Source organism: Oryx dammah, unplaced genomic scaffold (assembly GCF_014754425.2).
Source record: "Oryx dammah isolate SB20612 unplaced genomic scaffold, SCBI_Odam_1.1 HiC_scaffold_1, whole genome shotgun sequence".
NCBI lineage: Eukaryota > Metazoa > Chordata > Mammalia > Artiodactyla > Bovidae > Oryx > Oryx dammah.
The window spans coordinates 110,079,822-110,102,952 of record NW_024070185.1 but is presented as its reverse complement, the minus strand read 5'-3'; the positions used below and the strand labels follow the sequence as shown (position 1 = coordinate 110,102,952).

The 23,131-nt window shown below is 53.0% G+C and overlaps 1 protein-coding gene across 10 annotated transcripts in view; it reads right to left on the bottom strand.

The window, feature by feature from the left end:
* MYT1L (myelin transcription factor 1 like) overlaps positions 1-23,131 on the bottom strand; it is a 345,839-nt gene that overhangs the window by 58,475 nt on the left and 264,233 nt on the right. For all 10 annotated transcript variants that reach the window (XM_040241473.1, XM_040241513.1, XM_040241496.1 and 7 more), the window contains 5 exons: positions 19,811-20,022; positions 12,527-12,777; positions 9,854-10,087; positions 7,185-7,306; positions 6,242-6,310 (listed from right to left, as the gene is read on the bottom strand). In XM_040241473.1, coding sequence (XP_040097407.1) covers positions 6,242-6,310; positions 7,185-7,306; positions 9,854-10,087; positions 12,527-12,777; positions 19,811-20,022 — 888 coding nt within the window. The remainder of the gene's footprint in view (positions 1-6,241; positions 6,311-7,184; positions 7,307-9,853; positions 10,088-12,526; positions 12,778-19,810; positions 20,023-23,131) is intronic.

Sequence of the window (23,131 nt, the reverse complement as noted above, 5' to 3'; positions counted from 1 at the left end):
CACACACACAGATGCACACATGCTCACACACACGTACACACACGCACACACACAGAGGCACACATGCATACACCTGCTCACACACACACAGATGCACACATGCTCACACACACGTACACACCCGCACACGCACAGAGGCACACATGCTCACACACACGTACACACCCGCACACGCACAGAGGCACACATGCTCACACACACGTACACACACGCACACGCACAGAGGCACACATGCTCACACACACGTACACACCTGCACATGCACAGAGGCACACATGCTCACACACACGTACACACCCGCACATGCACAGATGCACACATGCTCACACACATGTACACACGCACACACACAGAGGCACACATGCATACACCTGCTCACACATATACATGTACATACACGCACACACATGTTCACACATGTGCTCACATGAACAGACACACACGCACGCACGCACATGTACATGTGCACCATGCACACAGTGCAGACATGCTCACGCATACACACACGTATGCACACGTGCACAGCACCCATGTGCAGGCGCACACACACGGAAACGCTGCACTGTGTCTTTCCTCTCCTTATGTTTCTTTCGAAATTAAAGGACCTGCTATAAAGCTCTCCAAAGCTGGAGGCTCAGAAGAGTTCAGAGTGAACTGAAGTGCTCCTCATTCCAAGGAGGTCACAAAGTCATTTGGTAAACAGTAAATTAGCGCTTGCAGCTTCCTTCTGCTTAATGTTGCCAGAAAACCCAGCAGTTTACCCTGAACTGTGGGCCGTGTGTGTGCTGCCGTGGTGATGGTGACAGTCACTGAGCGTCTACGGTGAGCCGGGTGCCAGACGCGCCCATGTCACAGATGACTTGACGCCTCTGACGGGAGAGGCCGCGCTCGGTGCTTTGCTTTCACAGAGTTTGCTGCTACATCTGAGCCTTCCTTTGATAACCTAAGTCTGGTTTTTCATGCTGCAGCCTTCTTCATAACTTGCCTCCAGACCTGGCAGATGGTGGAGGACAGACACACACCCCTAGACTGCATCGCAGGCCCTGCCAGAGGGGCTCCAGGTGCCTCTGCAAGAGCAGCCCCCGTTATAAAGGGAAGGGCACAGAAGCACCTTCCTTCCTTTCTTTGCTTCGCCTTGTTTTTGGTTGACTTGCGTGTGAGCACGGTTAAAGGTGATTAAAACATAATCCCAAACCCAACCACTGGGTCTCTCCCTTAGTAACCTGGGCCTAACAGCAGCCATCAGAAAGAGAAGGAACAGGAGGGAGGCTCTTAGAACATGTGAGTTCTTACGGCCAGTCAGTTCTGGTTGTAAGTGCAAACAGTCCCATGACACCCGTCCATGGGGCCAGCGTCCCCCGGGACAGGCCCTCCGGGGCTGACTGAAACAGAGAGAGCAGCCCCGGCCTTCCTCCGGGACCCGCAGCTGCGCAGGGCGGCTTTGCTCTATTAGCACGTGTGTGTGTTCATTTGTGTGAGTGTGTATGTGTATGTCTGTGTGTAACTGGAGTCGTCCTGAGGCCCTCTTACTGCAGAAGCTTCCCTACACTTCGCTCCCCTCCGTTTCCCGTGTGAGACACTTTAAGTTGCCCTCCTTATGGTGAAACACAAGGCACCTGCAACAAGCTGCGTTTCTTAGGGTATTTTTAGAATGCCGTCCCGCCGCCGCACAGACTTAATCACCCTTCTACACACGCAGGGACACAGACGGTGGGGGAGGCCCTCCGGGGATGACAGAAGACCCCGGGAACGGTCTCCCACAGCCACTGCCAGGCCCCACCTGGGAGCTCAGCCTCACGGGCTGGACCCCCATTTAGTTCCCCTTGTGGGTCGTGAGAAGACTGCATGAGCTCTAAAGCTGAAACCTTCCGAAGAAAGAAGAAAGTCAGAGCTTGGATGTCCACGCAGTTGAGCACAAACCTTTAATTCCTCATCCAAAGCCAGACCCAGTACAGGGTTACTAATTTTGAAAAGGCAGCATGAAGTGTGGAAAAGGCAATTGGGCCACTTACTGAGCCGCCGACCACCCAGCCTCAGTTTCCACACCTGCCAGGTGGGCCCAATTCTCCCCCTTCTCACAGGGTGTAAACCACCCCACCGTCGTGAGGGCGCCTGTTCCACCATCCACGGTACTGCTATGGGTGGGGAGCCCTGCAAATCTCAGGGCACACCGGGTTCACGGGGTCCTGGTGGGTCTTGTCTGTGGTTTATGTGACCCCAGGGGCCTGAGGCCGGCTCCATACAGACCCTCATGCTTATAATGGGGCACTCAGGTGGCTCTGCTGTTGCAGAATAAAATGATTTTCTAACTGAAACAAGGGTGTCCGAGGGGTGCTCCCTGTCTCCCCCAACATGAGAGCTGAAGCCTCAGGACGACTTCTGCTGAGGGCAGCTAGCTGTCCAGGGGGTCCCGTGCCTCCTTCCACACAGACACACCCCCTCTGTGCAGGCCATGGTTCGAGTCCACAGCAGGAGTGATTCACAAAGTTCCCTGGAAATACTGCTGGGAACCAAGGGGGTGGAAGGTGCTAGAAAGGAGGACTGTTTCTCAGAACTCGGCCTGCGGTGAAGGTGAGTGAACTATCTGTACCCGGAACGACAGGAGCTAGGGGCCGAGGCTCTGCTTGCTCCCGGCCAGTAACTTCCCAACGCCTGCACGGCCCCCACAGCTGATGAGGAAATCCTCGGAAGTTCTAGCAACAAGTAACCTTTAGAGAAAAGTCGTATCTTGGCTCAAGTTTAGAATTCTAATCTTCAATTTAAATAAACGTAACCAGGTTTTAAAAAACAATGTTATGTGATGTACATGATTAAAATTCCTATGTCTAAGGTGAAAATACCCGAGGGAGGTGCCTCAGAAGGACAGAACACACGAGAATGTTTTGAAGGGCAGAGACCAAGAGGAAGGCTCACCCCCCACCCCTGAGGACTGAGCCCAAGTTCAGGCTCAGCAGGAAAGGGAACCAAGGGCGACAGTTCCTTCTCCTGCCAGGACCCGCATAAATCACAGAGGTTCTGGGTCTGGAAGACGAAGACTCACGCAACAAGGGGGTCTAATGTGTCCCCCCAACTCCAAGTGTAAACAGGAGCCAGTTTGGGGGCCCATTACTAGAGATAATTGCTTCTGATTTGAATCAGCTTTGATTCAGTTTAAACTGGTCACAGAGCTGGCTAACACACTTACATCATGCCCGGGTCTGCACTGATCTTGCACTGGGGAGTAGGAAAAAGAACTTCTGGCTGGGAGGACGTGGTTTCTTTAAAACAAAACAAAACAGAACACTGAGGACGATGCGACGTGACTTATGAGGTCCCTTCTGTGGCTTCGCTCAGGTGATCTCAGCCAGGGCAAGTTTTAGGGAAGAGACGCCCCTTGAGCATCAGAGCTGACTTACATTAGGTGGAGTTCTCACCAAAAAAAAATCACATTGTTTGGACGATTTTGTTCCCTTTTTTCCCTTTGCCTGGGGTCTCAAAGACTGTCACCGTCAGGGGTCCTTTCACGGAGGGCGGGGCGGTGTGGGGGACGCTCGGCTGTAAGCGTCGGCCTGGGAGGCTGGGGAATCCCGCCTGCCTCCGGCCCACCTCGCGCATGCCATCACCTGCCTCACTGCCTGGTCACCGACCTGCCCTCTATGGCCCACGGACCAAGGACGAGAAAGCAATAGCTGCAGAGTCTGAATGATATTCACGGACACATTACATTTTAATACACGTTCAGTTTACATATTGTACACAAGTCGACAAAATGATCGGCTTCTTCTTAAGACTATCCCATGTGCGCTGCTCTGGGTAAGTGTCATCTCAGGAAGTTCAAGAGGATGGGTGACCCAAGACCCAGAGTGTATCTGGCAAAACCCGTTGCCTGTTTGAAATCAAGAGTGTCCTGTTAACAGCCAACTAACAAAAGTCCACGTTAGAAGTGACAAGAGGAACATTCTCAGAAGCTTCTGTTTCTTAGCTGATGCAGAAGAGAGAACAAATTTTGAGGCAACTGAGACCCAAAGGTGTCTGTGTGAAGAGGTGGTGATACTGACTCGCGCACTCTTGACCAGGGAAGAGGCTGCGCAGCGAGAATCAAGCAGATCGCTGACAATATTCACGGAAGAATAAGCGATGAAAGGGGCACGTGCGCGAATTAGTCTAGAGGAAGCAGCTGCAAATCCTAAAAGGATTAATCTCTGCTTCCATGCAGGGAAAGCCTTTGTGGCTGCAGGAAAAAGCCAGAGATGGAGGAGTGTCATCCATTAAAAGATTAACGAGAAAAAGCCACAGTATAATCTAAGGTATCCTCAGCTGAGAAAGACTTATCATCAAGTGAAAAATAGTTGTTTAAATATCAGATTATTTATAGTAGGCATGGAGGTGAAACAGAGCATTTCAGAAAACTTGTCAAGTTTGGATTTCCCAGGAAAAGGGTCAGTCGAAACGGGATTTACTTGCTGCAAAGACAAGTTACAGGTGACGGAGGCTTTTAGACAGCTGGAAGCAGGAAAGGCCCCTGTGGCTCCCCTCCGGGAGGGCCAGGGAGGGGGCAAGGGATGTCCACCCTGCACAGGAGGCTGGGAAGGGTGGACCCCCTCTGAAGATGCTGACGGTGTGGATATCACACCGGCCTCCAAGGAGAGATGCGGCAAGAAGGAAGTGCCAACCCTGGAGGAGGAGCTGGTCTGCCTGGAGCTTCAGATCAACACGACCATCTAAGCCCAAAGGCTACGAAGGCAAACCAAGGAGAGCCAGACCCGCTGGGAGCCTGCTCAGGTCTCCGACTGGAGGCCACCAAGGAGAAGCCGCGCTCCCAGGAAGCTGTCCCCAGGCTGTCCCGTTTACAGCTGGCCTGCTGGGACTGGAGACGCCCTCCTCAGCGAGAGGCAGACAGAAGTCGCCGTGTGCCGTGGTGTTAGCCGAGGTCCGAGTACGGTTAACCCCCTTTCAGTCGTGAGGGGAACATGGTTTCAAGCCACGGAAAAGGAGGTCTTAACAGAGCGGGCTGGATGGTTCTTGCTAATGCTGTCCGTTTGAGGTCCTAAGCTACGTGTCCGCCAGGCACTGCGTGGACGGCTACAGACCGCACAGCCGTCAAGCAAGAGGCTGCCCTCCCGGTGTTTACACGCCGCCACGAAGAGAACTCCAGGGTCTGGTGGCGGGAGGGCTAGTTCAGGAGGTCACTGAACATGAGCAGGTGGTCTATGGCGCTAGGGCCCTGGACAGGGGTCCTGTAAGAAACGACACGGAGTGAAACAGGGCCTGCACCCCGCGGACCGATGCCCTGCTCTCTCATGGGGGAGGGGTCCTCGGCGGGGGGAGCCCAACAGGGTCTGAGAGCAGAAATTTCTCTGCATCAGAAGGAAAGCCCTTTCCAAACGAAATGGAAGCCAAGCAATTTGACATGATGATTTTTATAAAAGGCCAGGTAATTAAAAACGATGACTGGAAAATCTTGGTTCTCATCAGGTTGTGGAAAGCTCGTCTTGCCCTTGTTCTCCTGACAGATACTCAAATGTCCGTTCCAAATAGATGACAGCAGGTCTTAATACACGGGCTGGGGCTTGGCCTGACTTCTTCCAAAACCTGCCTAGGAGCTGAATGTGAATACGTCCATCTACCTACTTACATCTACAGAGACACAGAGAAGAGAACCCTTAGTCTGGCGGTGTGGATGCGGCTGACCAGACCACGCTGAAAACCAGAGACAGTTACAGGCACAGAGGAGAGGGGGCCACGCTGTGAGTGCTGGTGAAGCCTTAGGGGGGTTATGGCTGCCCTGACAAGCGTCTGTAGCCACGACCACAGTGCGTTGAAGGAATTAGCTAGGATCATGGTGGGGTTCGATTATTCATCCTATTTAAATATCCATTCTAAAAATGATCATATTAAGCACTGACTTTAAAAAAAATCAGCTTCTGACTTTTCACATGACAATCACTTCCTTAAAGTCTGAGTAACGCTGTAAAACTCCCCTTCCACGTGCACGCATATCTGGAGAGAAAATACCTAAGCTTTAGGAAATTCAAGATGGAAAGGATGCGATATGAAAAAGCTAGAGGTAAACAAGAGGGAAAAGGCAGCTGGATTGCCCACACAGATGACCAGAATCCTCAAGAATGTTCATGTGTGCTGACTTGAGGCGCTGGTGCACACAGGTGGCTCGGTAAACACATGTCTCTTTGCAAACGACACACCCTTTTGTTACCACTAAGTGAACAGATTTCAGAAAGAGAGGATTTTCGTTAAATCTTACTTGAGTTCTTGTGAGCTGGTGGCCAGCATACTTCGAATGCTTTTGTCAGCCAGCGGGCAGCCCGACAGACTGTAAGACAGGCCAGGAGAGTCCGGTGAGAAGCCCCGAGGCCCAGCGTGCGTCCCCAACAGACACAACACAAAACTGAAATCAAAAGGTTGAATGCAGAAAAGCGATGGGGAAAGTGCTGTACATTGAATTTTGTTGGTGCAATGAACTAATTCATGTTTCCATAGAAATTTAAGGAAGCATGTCTTTGCAGAAACCATTTGAAAAGTAAGATTCAAATATTTGGACTCTTTGGTCTCAATGTCTGTAAATCATATTCCAAATTTAGGTAGCTTGCTTTGAGATAAAAGACGTTATAGAACATGTCGTTTAGCTTTTGAAGGTCAACATATAGCACTTAAAGGGGTGACACAGAAGTCAACGTTTGTACTGGGACAGCATTGTTGAGGTAAGCTGAAAACAATAAATTGAAAAGACAGAATCCACCATGAGAAAAATGAAGGCACACCTTCTATGTGAGGCGTAATTGCCAGTCACATGACCACTCCCATCACACCTTGGTGTTGGACATCTGCCACCAAAGAAAAACAAAAACAGCCAAAGTAGTAAGCATGTTTCCCAAAAAAAAAAAAAAAAAAAACTTGAAAAAAGTTTCATTGTTTCCAGTTTAGCTGCAATGTCTGCACGGGGTTTAAGCTGCCTGGAGCAAAGCTGCAGATGCACGGGGTCACACGGAAATGGCGCCTCCATAGCACAGAGCAGCGCTCAGAACAAGCGTCCACGGCTGGCCTGCCGCCCGCCCGCCTGGCCCCTGGGGACATCTGCGCGCTGTGCGTGTCGCATGCTCAGACGGCAAGGCAGATACAGACCCGGGTAGAGGTGAGCCGGAGGAGGGGCTCGGGGGAGCGACCGTCCCGCCGCGCGCCGTGCTTACGTTATCAGGTCTTTCTTGCTCTCCTTGCACTGGGGGTACTTGGGCTTGGGGCTCGGGATGGTCACCTCCCCTGGGTACCTTCTTTCTTCGAGGGCCTCCTGGAAGGGGTCCAAGTCTTCTGGCTGCAGGTGAAACACAGCTTCAGGGCCACAGAAGACACCGGACACACAGACCGGAGGCTGTGTCCCACCCCCGTCCCCTGCCCCCCGCCCCGTCCCAACCTTACCCTTAAAATCACAACACACTCTCGTTGCGAGGATGCAAACCCAGTTTCATTCAAAGAGCACCTTTGGTCTATGCGGCACTTGTTTCTCACCACTTGCTCGAAACCCCTAGTTCAGTGCGGAAATTCTAATTCCTGCAGCTGCACGGACAGGAGAGGCAGAGAAGCGGCCGGGCCGCCAAACCAGCTACTCAGTGGAGCTTGCTCACTGGGTTCAAGACCTACAGCACTGTGTCCAGCGCCGACGGGCAGAGCTTAGGCTGTACACGCAAAGATGCCTGGGGCGTCTGGCCCTCTCTGCTAAGTGTTCTGCACTGTGCAAGTAGTCTACGGGCTTTAAGGCCCCAGGCGAGGGAAGACCAGCACAGACTGATGCTGTGAGTTTGAATTGCTGTTGCTGGTGCTGCTGCTAAGTCGCTTCAGTCGTGTCCGACTCTGTGCGACCCCATAGACGGCAGCCCACCAGGCTCCCCCGCCCGTGGGATTCTCCAGGCAAGAACACTGGAGTGGCTTGCCATTTCCTTCTCCAATGCGTGAAAGTGAAAAGTGAAACTGAAGTCGCTCAATTGTGTCCGACTCTTAGCGACCCCATGTTCAGTTGTTGCTCAGTCGTGTCCGACTCTTTGCGACCCCATGAATCGCAGCACGCCAGGCCTCCCTGTCCATCACCATCTCCCGGAGTGCACTCAGACTTGCGTCCATCAAGTCATCCAGCCATCTCATCCTTGGTCGTCCCCTTCTCCTCCTGCCCCCAATCCCTCCCAGCATCAGAGTCTTTTCCAATGAGTCAACTGTACGCATGAGGTGGCCAAAGTACTGGAGTTTCAGCTTTAGCATCATTCCTTCCAAAGAAATCCCAGGGCTGATCTCCTTCAGAATGGACTGGTTGGATCTCCTTGCAGTCCAAGGGACTCTCAAGAGTCTTCTCCAACACCACGGTTCAAAAGCATCAATTCTTCGGCACTCAGCCTTCTTCACAGTCCAACTCTCACATCCATACATGACTACTGGAAAAACCATAGCCTTGACTAGACGGACCTTAGTTAGGCAGCATTAAAAAAAATTTTTTAATAGAATATTCTTTGGCTAAGAGGGGCCCTTTGCAGTAACCTAGAAATTCCTATAGATGGCGATGTTCAGCAAACATGTTTCCCGAGTGCAGGGTTTCCCTTGTGTGACACTTGAGGGCAAAGCTGCTGTCTTTTACGGGGGGCTTAATTTTAATTAAAATAAATTCGGAGATTCAACTACCATGCCTTATTTGGTAGTAACGATTTAACGTTGTAGGAAAGAAAAAGTCCTTTGGAATTTAGCTTGCCACTCAGATTCTATTCTCCTGGATACTTAAATCAATTTGAAGAATAAACATAATGGCTTCAGATGTGACGGCCTTATAAACAGGCACCTTCCCTGACAATTCCTACAAACTGCCAATGCTTCCTTTTTACCCACCTCTCTGTTTCTGTAAGATGCTATGGCTTCGACGGTGGTCTCCCTATTGTGTTCAAAAAGAATTTTCATTTTTCAGGGAATAAAGGAGATGTCATAACTTTCAGAATTGAACACTGGAGAAAAAGTCAGTCTAATAACAATTCTTTTTTCATTTATTTTCTTAGCCTAAAGAAAATCGTAACGATTTTAATGATCTGAATTTGAAAATTGTAACTACTTCAAAAATACATTCTTGACATAGGTGTTTTGGTGATGCTGTAGTCAGCGAAGATTTGGGTGACTACACAAAAACAATTCATTCTAGGCTCCAGGGCACTCCTCTGCACATTTTGGGTGTTTTGGAGAACAGACCCCGTCCTTCCCTGGGGACTCAGAGGGTAAAGAAGCCGCCAGCGATGTGGGAGACCCGGGTTCGATCCCTGGGTTGGGAAGATCCCCTGAAGAAGGAAATGGCTACCCACGCCAGTGTTCTGACCTGGAGAATCCCATGGACAGAGGAGCCTGGTGGGCTGCGGTCCATGGGGTCGCAAAGAGTCAGACACGACTGAGCGACTTCACTTTCACTTCCCTGTCCCTAGCTTCAAGGAGCTAGAGAATTATCAACACAGAATTAAACATGTAAGCATTGAAGAGTCTCCTTATAATTCCTTACCTGCAAGGAAAACCCTGCATTCTATCAATTTATCACCCAGAAAAATGAATCGGTAAGCTGTTCGCACATTTTCTTAGAGAAATCGTTTGCAAAAAAACACACTTGTTGGAAAATAAAATTCATTGTTCAAAGGAGTCAATGGTTTGTTTCGCTCTCATCAGTGTTACTCCCAAACCTCTCCTGGGTTAACCAAAAATGTCTTCTAAGCTCCAGTCAGCTAAAAGTCATATTTAAAGGGAAAAGACCATTTTCGCTAAGGTATGCACCCAGGGCATTTTCCCTCAGCGGTGCCCGCTTGGTGGACTGGGTGGGCGGGCGTGGGGGTCCACGAAGGGGACGTACAGTGATCTCTTTGGACTCGTCCTCGTCCATCCTGCGGGGCTTCATCTTGGTGTAGTCCACGGGAAGGTCCCAGCAGTCCCCTTCACTCAGCTGGAAGCACCGGCTGCTCACCACTGCCTGCTGGGGGGACATGGGCTCCAGGGGCGTCAGGATCGGGCAGCAGCCTTCCCGCGGCCGCTGCTTGTTCATGCTCAGGTCCAGGGTCCCGTTCTCATCCACCTCCATGTCAGGGTTCTGCGAGATGGAAGGACAAGCTGACCACGCGCGTCTCCCCCCAGACCACAGCCCTCTCGCCAGGACAGAATCCAAGCCGCAGATGCCTCAGGCCAGCCTCACGTGCAAAAGCTCCCCAGGTGAGAGGGGCGGTCCCTCATCCGTCCTGCTCCCCGTGCTGTGAAAGCTTGAGACTGGCTGACAGGTGCACAGGGCTTCCATCTTTCCGCTTATCTACGGACCACCTCTCACTCTCTCTTGTCTCTTATCCACTAATCTATCATCTCTCTCTCACTTAACTATCACAGATCTGTATCCTTTTCCCCTAATATGTCTCTGCTTTTAGAAATAAGCCTCACCAGAAGAAAAACAAATGCCTGATTTCAATTCTATCATAGTTCAAAAACCTCTTAAGAGATCAGAAATAGATGTGTGTACAAATTATACATATATACGTAAAAATGTACACAGATTTAAAATTCTCCTTTAGTTTCACTGATGCTAATACTCCCAGACTTGGAGATGAAGAAAATACAAGAATTTAGAGGGATGGAGGAGAGGAACTATAATTTACTTCCTTTTTTTTGTTTTTGTTTTTTTTGGGGGTGGGGATCAAATTGATCCTATCAGGCACAGGCTCTGGGAATATAGTAGTGAACAAAACAAAACAAAACCCCACACACAGAACTTACTTTCCAATACAAAACCTTACCATATGTGAGAAAGAGGATTTTCTATTTTAAGGCAGGGAAATGTGCAATCACAGTGCAACACGCTTCCACAGCAGTGATTGCGGCTGACCTGCTTCAGGGTCAGCAAACCTACAATTTAGTCACCCAGCTTTACAAAAGCCGAAGAGGTACAGGGTGAGGGCTTTCTTTTCTTTCTTTCTTTTTTTTTTTGATGCTTTAAACATATCAAGAATCCCTGAGAATCTTCCTCTCGGGAATGGGGAGAGAAGGAAGGGCAGATGGAGGACAGAGGAAAGAAAAATCAAAATACCCCCGACAATCCTCCATTTTTTTCTTCCCCAAAGAGTCATACTCTCTTGAGCAGTTTGATGTCAGAGCTGGCGTGAACGCCGCTGCCTACTCAGAGGTCTGGCGTCTCTTTCCTCAGGATGCCACAGCCGAGCGATGGATGGTGCCTGGCACCAGCCTCCGCCTCCGGGCTGTTACGGGGTGAATCCCAGCGCATTATGCTGCCTGAACCCTCCTTGCCACAGTGCACCTCTGGTTTCCAGCTTTCAGACTAATACAGCCGTCACCATGTCGGACTGTAATTCCCTCGGTCTTAGTTTATATTTAATAAAGCGGAAAAAAAAAATCGAAGGGGTTATTGTCTTTTTTCCCCTTGCCACAGAATTTCCTCCATGGCAGCCTGGCATTTTAGCAGCCCTGATCACCATGGAAATTGCATGCCCCTGACACTCCTCCAAAATCCAGGAATAAAAATATTAATAGAGAAGAAAGCATTTGCAAGACATAAAATTACTGACCTTTCTCCATTCACACAAATCACACCTATTTCTAACAACTACGGTCAGTGTGGTGTGCTCAGGAGCGTGCCCAGCGGCGCTGGGTGACGGGACGGCCCTTTGTTCTGGAGACGAGAGCCGCCCGCTCGCCGGCGTGGGCAGGACGCGCTCGCGCTCGCGCCCGGGCCCCTGGCCGCCTGGCGGCCTCTCTGGGCAGCTCCGGGCGCGGCGGGGCCGAGCGACTCCCTCTCCTGCCGGGAGCCGGTCACGAGGACCCGCCCTGGCCCTGCTCACCGCTTTGGCATCTGCGGTGCTCTGAACTAATGGGAGCTGACTGTAATTGCTTGGCTGGGAGCCCGCGGGGAAACGGGAGTTTTGCCCTTTCTTTGTTCCCCAGCTCTGGGCTGGAGGGCGCGGTCCAGCCCGCCCGCGGCGGCCTCCGCTCGCGGCGCTGCACACCCTCCTCTGATTAAGGGCCGGGGCGCAAGGCCCCTCGAGGTCCCTAGTCTCCGTGCTGCCCTCGGGATCGCCAGGAGGGGAGCGAGGTGTGGGTCCTAAAAGGGGGAGGGGCGGTGCTCCTAAATGCACAGGTGGACTGATCTGGAAAATGTGTCCCCAGGGCCCTGGGCAGTCAGGCTTCCTCGGAGCAGGGCCGGGGAACCGGCGGTCTGCGCGGGCGTCCGCGAAGGAGGCCGCGGGGGGGGCGCCCGGCGGGACCTCCGGGTCGGGGCGGCCGGGAAGGGAGGTGGGGGTGAGGGTGAGCCGAGACCCCGCCCCCAGGTGCGCCAGGCCCCGCCCCGCCAGGTGCGTCAGGCCCCGCCCCCAGCTGCGCTCCGCCCCCCAGCTGCGCCAGGCCCCGCCCCAGCTGCGCTCCGCCCCCCAGCTGCGCCAGGCCCCGCCCCCAGCTGCGCCAGGCCCCGCCCCAGCTGCGCTCCGCCCCCCAGCTGCGCCAGGCCCCGCCCCCAGGCGCGCGCCGCCCGTACCCGCGCGGCGCACAGGTCCTGCGGCTTGGTGGACAGGTTCTGCGGCATCTCGCGGCAGCGCGTGGACAGGTTGAGGATGGCCGTGGCCGCCATGTGCGCCGCCTCCACGTCGTGCGTGTAGTCGAAGCTGCTCTTGCTGCACGTGCTGCTGGCGCTGCTGCCGCCGCCGCAGCTCAGGTTGCTGCTGCTGCTGGGCGCGTAGGTGCTGGTGGTGCTGCTGCTGGGGCTGGCGTCCTTGCAGTACCGCTTCGCTGGGGAGACAGCGCGCGGCGGTGACTCGGGGGCCCCGCCCAGGCCCGCGGCCGCAGAAGCGCGCCCCGCGCCGCCCGCCCGCCCTGTGCACCCACACCTGTGCGTCGGTCCCCAGGGGGACAAGGCACCTGCCACCAGCTAATTCCCTGAAAGAAGCCTGGCTTTTCCTGCCTTTTTCCTTCTTTCCCATGTGTGGGCGGAGCCGGGAGCCCGCAGGAAGAGCACCGAGGCTCTCACGCAGGGGGCTAGGGCAGGGGCACTTTGGAACTGGTCCCTTAAAGGCCAGCCCTGGTTCGGGCGCAGCCACTGAGACGCACGGCAGCTACTGGCCGCACCAGCGTGGCCACAGCCCAAGGCTGGCTCCTGTTGTGGCTGCTCACCTACTCTCACGGGGAGACGGGGAGCCTGCAGCCCGCTCGTCCCTCTAGAGGCTGGATGGCCTGTCCCGCCCGGCGAGGCCGAGCAGCCCTTTGGGGCGTCCTGTCCTGTGCAGACGGCCTGGATGCACAGGGCGGGCTCTCGTGGGTCTGCGAGCACCCGCGCTCTGGGAAGGGCGGGCCCTGCCGCTCTGCCCTCCTGTGCATCCCAGCCACCAGCTTCGCTCAGGGATCCTTCTGAGGAACCAGCCAGCCTGCCGACCACCCACTCGGGCCCATAGGGCAAGGGTGGCTTCCGGAGCTGTTTGCACCTCCTTTAGCGCAAGGACGGGAAGATGACCGATGGATGACTGATTAGGATGTGCCCGGGGTCATGAAAGACACAGGATGCCCTTTGCTTAGGAGTCAGCAGCTGACCTGACCCTGCAGAGGGGGCGGGAATTACTCCGAGGGGAGCCCGGAGGGAGCCAGGAGAGCTGACTGCAGGGTCTGCAGGGTGCCACCCCTCACAGGGCACAGGCCCCTTTGCAGGGAGCTCAGCCATCACCCTGACAGAGGCCGAGGTGCGGGGGAGCCCAGAGGGGGCTCCAGCCCTGTTCAAGGCTGCCTGTGTGCACCTGAGGGCCCCATCAAGATCATTCTGGCAGACAAGTCACCTCTTCTGAAAGAGGGAGGGGACGCTGCTCTCCTGTCCTCAGCATTGCCATCCTGGTGCCTGCAACCTGGCACCAAGCCCAAGTGTGGTCAGCAAGTGACCACAACCTCACAGCCATCACTGCTGGTCATCACAGCACCCCCAAGAGAGGCCCCAAAGCGCCCTGTTCCAACACGAACGAAAGCACTGACTTTCACCATCGACACCTTCTGAGCTGGGACGGAAGACTGATCTTTCCTGCCCCCAAGGACGTGGCGTGGGGGGGCTCTGCGTGTGCAGCCGCCTCAGGGAAGCTGCCGGCCTTGTCTAAGCCCCGCGTGTGGGCGTGGGCTCAGTTTCACACCCTCACACCCGCCCAGTGCAAGGAACGCCTTCCAACCTGCTCATCAGACTCGGTCAAGCCCGAGGACCAGTCCTCACGCTTGTGTGTGTGTCTGCCCTGCTTCCCTCCTCTCTCCCCCGTGAGCACACCTGCTCAGCGCCGCAGACAGAGCAGGGGGCCCTGGTCTCCTGAGCCCAGGTGGGGAGGCTGGGGCTGCGAGGGGGCACCTCCAGTGGGTTCTATAAACAAGCCAGGGCAGCTGGCCCCTCAGCAGCTCACAAGACTTGCCGAAACGACTCAAGCTTGTGGCTTCACATTGTTTACAGTTTTGTTATAAAAACATGAATATTAAAAACTGGGAGAAATGAAATACCACTTAGGACGGATTTTTTTTTTTTCCCTTAGTGAAAAGAGGGATTTTTTCTTTTTTCTGGTTCAGGAAAAGAAATATGGTCCACATAAATAAGAAAAAAAGTTGTTTTGCAATGAGGGGATTTCAGTTTCTAAAACAAAGTAAACGGCAAACGTGTCTCTATGCAACAGATTGCACTCTGCGACTTCTGGTAAAAGGCACTGACTTTACCAAATATTTAAATTGAAAGACTCCACTTCCTCTGGATTATGCCAAGCTGATGGGGCTTGTCCAGGATTTTAGCAGCTGATGGAACTGGACAATTTATTGATGTGCCCGTCAGCTCACATGACCCAGAAGGAAGGCGAGCAGAACATTTGTTTCACAAGCATCCTTTCCCTGTGGGCCATCAATCATGTATTCTTTGCTCCAAATAAGAGTCTGTGTATGTCAAGTCTCTCAGATAATGAAGCTCTTTGGTTTTAGTCATTATTTCCTATTTGTAGAATATTTACAAAGCTGTTAGTGTCAGTATCTTTAGGACCAATCACACGAAGAGCCGACTCATTGGAAAAGCCCCTGATGCTGCGAAAGATTGAAGGCAAAAGAAGAGGGCAGCAGAAGGTAAGATGGTTGGATGGCATCCCTGACTCAAAGGACAGGAATCTGAGCAAACTCCGGGGGATAGTGAAGGGCAGGGGGGCCTGGTGTGCCGCAGTCCATGGGGTTGCAAAGACTTGGCTACGACTTAGCAACTGAACCACAGCACAGTCAGAGCTTCTGGGGCTCACTGCATGGACACCAGGGATGCCAAAGCGCTCTACCACGCTCCCAGCCCTGGGGCAGCCCCCCTTCCACTTTAACCAAGTAAAAACTTGCTTTCTTTTTCTTTTGACAAAGCTATTTTCCATCAAAGCTTTTCCCAATCAACCAGCAAACAAATGCATTCCTGTTCCTTGGATGCCAGCACATCCCTGAACTTAGGAGACAGAACAGCTTCTACTCCAGAGAGAGGCCCTCGCATTTACAACGTCAGGAGTCCACCTGATCTTACCCCGTGCTGACAAGTACCTCTTCAAGTGCCCTGCCCTCTCATGCAGGAAAAGGAAAAACAGGTTGGTGTTTCCAGTGATTAAAGATGATGAATTAGAAAAACAACCAACCACCTTCCAACTTAGTCTACTCTGCCTGAAAGACTCTTACGACGTGGGTGTGTTGTCCTTCTGAATTTCCATTTTCTGTAGGGAGTAGATCACTATGGCCTTCTGATCTGAATTTCTGTGAAAGGCAGACAAAATGGAACACAGACAAGATACGCTTCCTGAGGGTCCGCCCCGTTTGGGCCTGTGCCCTCGTCAAGTCTGGTTGGACTCAGGGGTCTGCACCCCTTAATTTCGTAGCCCTGACTCCCAGGCATCATGTGGGTTCCTGGCTGTACTTTCTCATAAGCAAGCCAAGATATGGGTGTCGAGTTCTCAGGGGAACAGTGGCACCTCCCGAAGGCAGTTTGCTCACGTGGTTTAGGGTTTATCTTGTCTAAACCAGGGCTGGATTCTCAGTGGTCTCCCGTCTGCTAGCTCACTCTGGGTGTCCTCTGCCCAGCTCCTGTCTGCCCAGGCTTCACCTGCCAGTGGGGTTTGGGTCTCGGGAGATGGGACATGGGACCCAGCACTGCAGGGGGAGGCCTGGACCCCTCCTTCTGCACGAACAGGTCTGAGGAGGCTAGGGGCAGGTTTCTGAGTCCAGGCACGATCTGTCCCAGGGATATGGCTGGGGATGAAGCTTCTGGAGGTGGAGGTGAGTGTGGGGGGCAGGAGAATGGGGAGGCAGGTCTTCCAGGGAGAGGCTGGCCTGAGGGTGGGGGTGGAGGCAGGGAGGGCTGGCCCAGAGGATGGGACCTGGAGGCCCAGGAGGGCTCGCCCAGGGACCCTCCCTACTCCAGTGATGAGGCCTGGGCAGGGGAGGGCAGGCGAAGGGGAGGTCGGAGCATCAGGGACAAGGCCTTTGAAGAGCAGCTGTTGTTCAGTTGCTGAGCTGTGTCTGACTCTGTGCAGCCCTGTGGCCTGCAGCGCACTAGGCTCCTCTGTCCTTCTCCGTCTCCCTGACTTTCCTCAAACGCATGTCCATTGCATCGGTGATGCCATCCAACCATCTCCTCCTCTGTCATCCCCTTCTGCCTTCAATCTTTCCCAGCATTAAGGTCTTTTCCAATGAGTTGGCTGCTTACATCAGGTGGCCAAAGTATTGGAGCCTCAGCCTCAGCATCAGTTTGCCCAGTGAAAATTCAGAGTTGATTTCCTGACCAGAGAGTGGTTAAACGATGGTCAGGAGAAGGTGGAATTTGGGAATAACCCAGAGGGAGGCTCATGAGAAGGGCCCGCACGGGGCTGAGAACGTAGGCTTTTAACAAAGCCTAAGGGTGGTGATAAACTGCTCAGAGACACAGCGGGATGGCTTAGACCCGGTCAGAAACTTTTTCTGCGAAGGGCCTGGCAGTGGTGGAGGCTTGGCAGTCACGAGGTCCCTGCCAGAACTGCACATCGGTCTGTTCTGTGAAACAGCCGCCGGCGATATGGGTGAGGAACACTGCTTCTGAACACTGAAATTTGAATTCTTCTTTTTTTTTTCCCCCCATCTATTTTAAAGTGGGAATGCCATTCTTAGCTCACCATAAGACAGGGCTGGGGGGAGGCGGGGAGATGCCAGCCAGGGGCTGCCGAGGCGCAGGGCTGGCAGTCTGCAGGGCCTGCTCCCTCCTCCATCACCTCCGCACTGGGATGTCCGACGGCGGTGTCCTCCTCCCCGAGGCTGACACAAAGTCATCTCCTCACCGCCTCCGGGTCATCCTGTCCCTTCTCTCACACGCCTCAAATCCTGCCTTGCCAGCTGGCTGGCGCTTTCACTCACTCATGGGTTTCCTGCCTTCTGGTAGCTTCCATTCAAGATCAAGTTTAAAATTCACCACTTTGGTAAAACTCATGCTAATTCCTTCAGGCAGCATGCACACCTTGCTTTACTGTGCCTGGGTATGTTCCACTGTCTTCTGTTTACACAGTCTTTTCCTTGAAGCTTGTTATAAAGAAAGAAGAGGGAGAAAATGGATAGATATATGGTGGACAGATAGGTGGGCCCATGGACAGATGGATAGAGAGAGAGAGGGATAGACAGACAGGTAGATGAGACACATAGATAGCTACTACTGAGAGTCTGGGAGAACGCAGGTGAATAAATCGATGTTTGTTGACTGTTCTTGGCCATGGTTGGTGGAATGTGAGGGACGACCCCAGAGCCTGGGGCAAGAGTCCTGCTTTTCCAGCCTCCATGCACCCCAGACCCTGAGCCCCACGCCTAGGCGTTATGCTCCCCTCCCGCAGAAGAGGCTCCACTGTCTTTGGGGGCGATGGCCCAGCCATCGTGCGCCTGGGGCACGCCTTGGAGACAGCCCTTTCGGCGGTGGCCGCAGACGCCGGTCACGCCATGAAGGCTGCCTTTCCCTTTCCTTTAGTTCCTAGAAGACCTGGTGCTTAAGTGTCTCTTCTGTGTTCTTTTAATTTGGGGATCAGCTGAAGAGCAGAGCAGCAGCAGGGGTCTTTTCTGGGGGGCCAATGATACGTGTAGGTTCCCCTCCGTAGCCTTGTTGGCTGAGCTGCACCTAGTCAGCCAGCAGGCTGGAACAGGTGCTCCCTCTGCTTTCAGGGAAACCACCACATGGGAGGATTCGCGTGTCTAGTACCACTAGGCTACGAAAGGAAGAGCTGAGAAAGGGCATAGCGATCCTGGTCATGACCTCACAGGTCCAACCAGCAGAACGCAATGGAAAGGGCAGGAAATCGGGTCTCGCAGGACAGCAGCAACAGGCCGTGTGCAGAAGTGGCCTCCAGACCCTATAAAACGACAGTGAACTGGGGACCCTAGGTCTGAAGAGTTCAAGTTCTTCAGACCCCTCATTTGCATCAAATGAATGAAGTTATAACAAAGCCTGAAGTGAGCAAATTATTACTACAAAACCCTCAATGATTATGTTATACCCTAAGCCACTCCCTTTTCTCGGCTTCCATCTTTGTTCCTATGCATTTAGAATTGATACACGCAAGGGTAATCAATCTAAGATACATCAAAGAAATATTACATTTCATTCACCATGCAAATTAATTGCTATTAGCGTAAAGAATGACTAAAATAATGTAGAAAAATGTGCAGCAACTCATATGGAATTGTAAAAAGGTTTTGGAGCTCCCCAAGCATTTAATTTAAATGGATTTTTTTGGTGTGCTGTGAGTTTAATTAAATATCTTTTTCAGAGAGCTGCTCCGAAATCTTCCAAACCCTCTCTCCTGGCCTCTGCTGGAGAACATCAAGATAAGACTCCTAAATCACCCAGCGTACACAACCCACGTCCCCATCGGTAACATCTGCCAACTAAGTCCATATATCCTAGAACTGAAAGTAGAAACGTGGTTAGATAGATACGGAAAGTCACAGAACGCAGTCTCCCCTCTGTGCTTCAATTACTTACCAAATTAGCTCTGTGATGACATGGGAACTAGTCTGTTTAGAGTTTGCACCCCTTCTTGTGGGTTCAAGTACGCACGTTTCCCTATTTCTGGGCTCTATTTTGCTGGTGGACACAGAGGCAGCCACGAGCGAGGCCAGTGAGGGAGTCACAGCGCCAGGACAGGGTGCGCCCCGGGCCCCACCCTGGGGTCTGAGCCTGCTGGAGGGAGGCTGGTGGGGCCCGTGGAGGCTGCATGTTAGAGTCACTGGTGACTTTTTAAAAATGCTGCCCACAGGGACCACGTCTGGGGAGTCAGATTTAACTGGTCTGGGGTGCAGCCACAGACACGAGAATTTAAAAATCTCCCCAATGAATGCACCACACATCCCGACTTGAGAACAGGCAGGGAGCACAGGACTCTCAGGAGGACCACGGACTCCGGGCAGCTACCCTGGCTCTCCTGGCTTTGTGTCGGGGAGTCTATCAGAGGAAGCTGGCGGAGATGAGGACATGTCTCAGCAGCGCTGCGGAGCAGACGAGCCCTCGGCTGTCTGTCTCCACCACCTGCCGGCACCTGGACGACGCTCTTCCCTGGGGATGACGGGGAAGGGGTCTCCGTCCCTCCCTGCCCCCCTCCCTCTCCCAGGACCTGCTCGCCCACACCCGCGGGTACCTGGGGCCGCAGGAAACCCGCCTAGGCTGCGGGCGTGCTTTCCTTGGTGCCCAGCGAGCGACCCCATGCTCGGTCGGTTTGTAGGCAATGGATATGCACAACAACAACATTATCAACGGCAAGCGTGACGCTCATGTAGAAGAGGGGGCACCTCCTACCATCGAATCCTTTGGGGGATATGTCCCTGGTTTGCACCTTGGGAGCTATGGCCCGCTTGCCGTAAGTGTGGCTGTCGTAAGTGTTGTACTCAAACGAAGTCTTGGAATATTTCTCCAGCTCTTTGGCCAAGTTGGAGCGAGGCGTGGTGGTGGGCACGCTGTTTCTGTAGCCGTAGTGTGGGATCTCCAGCTGCTTTACAAAGCACATGGGCCTGGAAGCAGAGAGAGAGAATGGACAGCTTGCTTTCTCACGGCCACGCATGAGACGCGGTTCATCTTAAAATGAGAACATCTTGTTTCTTAGCTGTGTTAAGGAACCGGAATCTCGCACTAAAATCCCAGTTCTGTTTTCTTGAGAAAAGGCCAAGCGTGCTTGAATGATACAACATTAAACTGGCTTCTGCCAAGATGCTGACTTTTTGGAAATAAAAAGAACAGAAAATAAAATACTTAACCTTTGCCCCTGCCCCTTTTTTTTCTTTTCAGAGTCTAAGAAAGTGTGGAGACGACAATGCAAAGCGAATGTGGGAAGGGAGCTCAGATCCCTGGGTCTCCTTTTGTGGGGCTTTCAGACAGTGTTGCAAGCGTCACGCAGGACGAAGCAAGAGAAGAAGCTGCCTTAACAAAATATGAGCAAGTGAGAGAAATACTCTGAAAGATGTGGAAGACGCTACAAAGCAATGTTTTCAGCTGGACAATAGAATGGAGCGCGTCCTGAGGCGCTTGGCAAATATCGGATCGCCTAGTAGTCATCCCTTTTTCTACGCTGCGGAATAAAATATTTAAACGGAAGAACTCTCAGTCGCATATTCATGAACATTCTATCTTGCTTTTCGTGTGTCCATCTATCTCAAAGGAACTTCTAGACTTTTTTAAAAACTAATTTTAGATTTACAGGAAATTGGTGCAGAGAATTCCCTTAGAATTTTTGCGCCAAACTTCTCTGTATGTTAACAACTTTATCTATCAAATCACCAACACACTTACTTTGATATCATTAATTTACCTTATTTACTTCTTCTCAAATCACCAAAAAGTTGTAACAGTTAGTTAAATGTCTATTATTTGGGGCATTTTAGCAGGCAGTGGGGTGGGTCATAAATGAACGAAAGCTCAGGCCTTGCCCTCAAAGGTCACCTGGACTATGACCTTGTTTTAGGAGCCCAAGGGCTCTCAGAGTCCTGGGGAACGGAGGACATCCGGGGCCATGAGAGTCCATTCAGTTTTAAGGGAGAAGGTGGAGTTTGTCAAAGTTAAGATCCAGGATGGGGCAGGAAACACACCAGGAACATTGAACGATAAGGAACAAGAAAGGCCAGTGCCTCTCTGGGTGCAGCAGGAGGCAGGGTGGGTGGGCCCAGGCTGGGACTGTCCATTCGCCTGGGACAAAGGACGTGGGAGTGGAAGGCATGACCCCTGAGCCCTGAGGAGGTGGGAGCAGCTCTGAGGGAGGGTGCCTGCAGCAGAGGCATCGAGGAGGGACGTCTGGTGATGTGATGGAGCAGGTGCTGGGGCCTGAGCAGGGCTCTGTGTGTGGGGGGCGTGGGGCAGGACCGAAGCCCCCACCTAAGTGGCAATGACCTGTTAGGCCACCTGCCTGAAGACTCTTAAAAGCGTAAGTAGCTGAACGATCTCTCCTCCTTCCTTCCTGCCTTCCCATCCCCCCGCTGCCCCAAATGCACGGCCCCTTGTGAAGGCATTTGGGGAGTGTGAAGTGACGTGGATGGGCCAGGGCCTTCAGACCCGCTCATGGCCAGGCCATCAGCGTCGAGCTGCACCCCTGGGGGCTGCAGAGCTGAGCCCAGCCTGGCCGGCCCCGTGCCTCGTGCACCACTGAGGGGGCTTCTGCCCCCAAGCCTGTCCTCGCTCTGCCTCTTCACTCCTCGCCCAAGGCTGGGGGGAGGGTCATCGCTGCAGAAGGGCTGGCCCAGGGCCTTCTGTTTCACTGTAACTTGACGTGGCTTCCCATCACACTACGTGGAGAAAGGGGCCCAGGCTCGGGGGCAGAAAGGAGGCCTCTCTGTGAACTAGGCGATGTCTGTCACTTCCGATGTGTCTTATCCGTGCCACGCGGCCAGTGAATACCTCAGTGAGAGGCAAGCTTGGAGCCGAGCCCAGGACGGGGGAAAGGAGGTGGGCATGGGACCTGTCCAGCCCTGGGGGGCCTGTGCAAGGGGAGGGGCCTGAACAGAAGCCCCCCGCCATCTCTCCCTTTCCTCAAACTCTCCTGTGGTTAATCACTCCTCCCCAAATGCACACTGCCGGGTTCAGGGAGTGGGGAGGGATGCTGTTGGCGTGGGCGTACCTGTAAGCAGGCTGAGTCATGGGCACCTGGGGACACGTTAGGGGGGCAGTGACCTCGAGGAGAAACGTCTAGAGGGGCGCACCCCAGAATTTACTGAGCTTTCTCTCTAAACAGTAGGATCATAGAAGGCTTTTATTTTCTTATTTCTGTCCAGTGAAGCATTTCTCATTTTCTGTAAAGATTTTAACTTTTCTACTGAGAGATAAAAAGGAGTTTAATGATTATGGTAAAATCCTTTCAGGAAACTGGGAAGTTTTATGACAAAACCAGGGAGGTGTCTGTATTGTTTGCCTAGAGATTTTTTCCAGGTGATTTATCCCAAAGAAATAATTTAACAGAAGCAAAGTCACGTGCGTGTGTGTGTGTATCTGTGAGTGCATCTCGATCTGGGTAGGTGGGTGTGCATGTCTGTGCAAACGTGGGTGTGTGTGTGCAGGCGTCTGTGTACATGTGCATGTATGCATGTGTGAGTGTGTGTGGGCACGTGTGTGTGCACGTGTTTGTGTATGTCTGTTGTGTGGGTGGTATGTGTGTACATGTGTGTATGTGTGCAGATGTGCGTGTCTGTGCAGGTGTGAGTGTGTGCACACGTGCGTATGCATGTGTGCAGATGTGCACTGCAGGTGTGAGTGTGTGCACACGTGTGTGCCTTTACGTGTGCACGTGTGTGTGCATGTGTGCAGATGTGCATGTCTGTGCAGGTGCGTGTGCACACGTGTGTGTGCATGTGTGCAGATGTGCATGTCTGTGCAGGTGCGTGTGCACACATGTGTGTGCATGTGTGCAGATGTGCGTGCTGTGCAGGTGCAAGTGTGTGCACATGTGTGTGCCTTTACGTGTGCATGTGTGTTTACTGCTTGCCCTTCCGGAGTCAGCTTGGACTTGCCCTCAGTGCCAGGCTAGAAGCCCTTCCAGCATAGGTGTGCCCCGCTGTGGGCACCAGCAGCTGTGGGGATCACGGTGCAGTTCTCATGAGGATGGGGAGGCTGCTGCTGTGGCCCTGACTAAACGTGGAG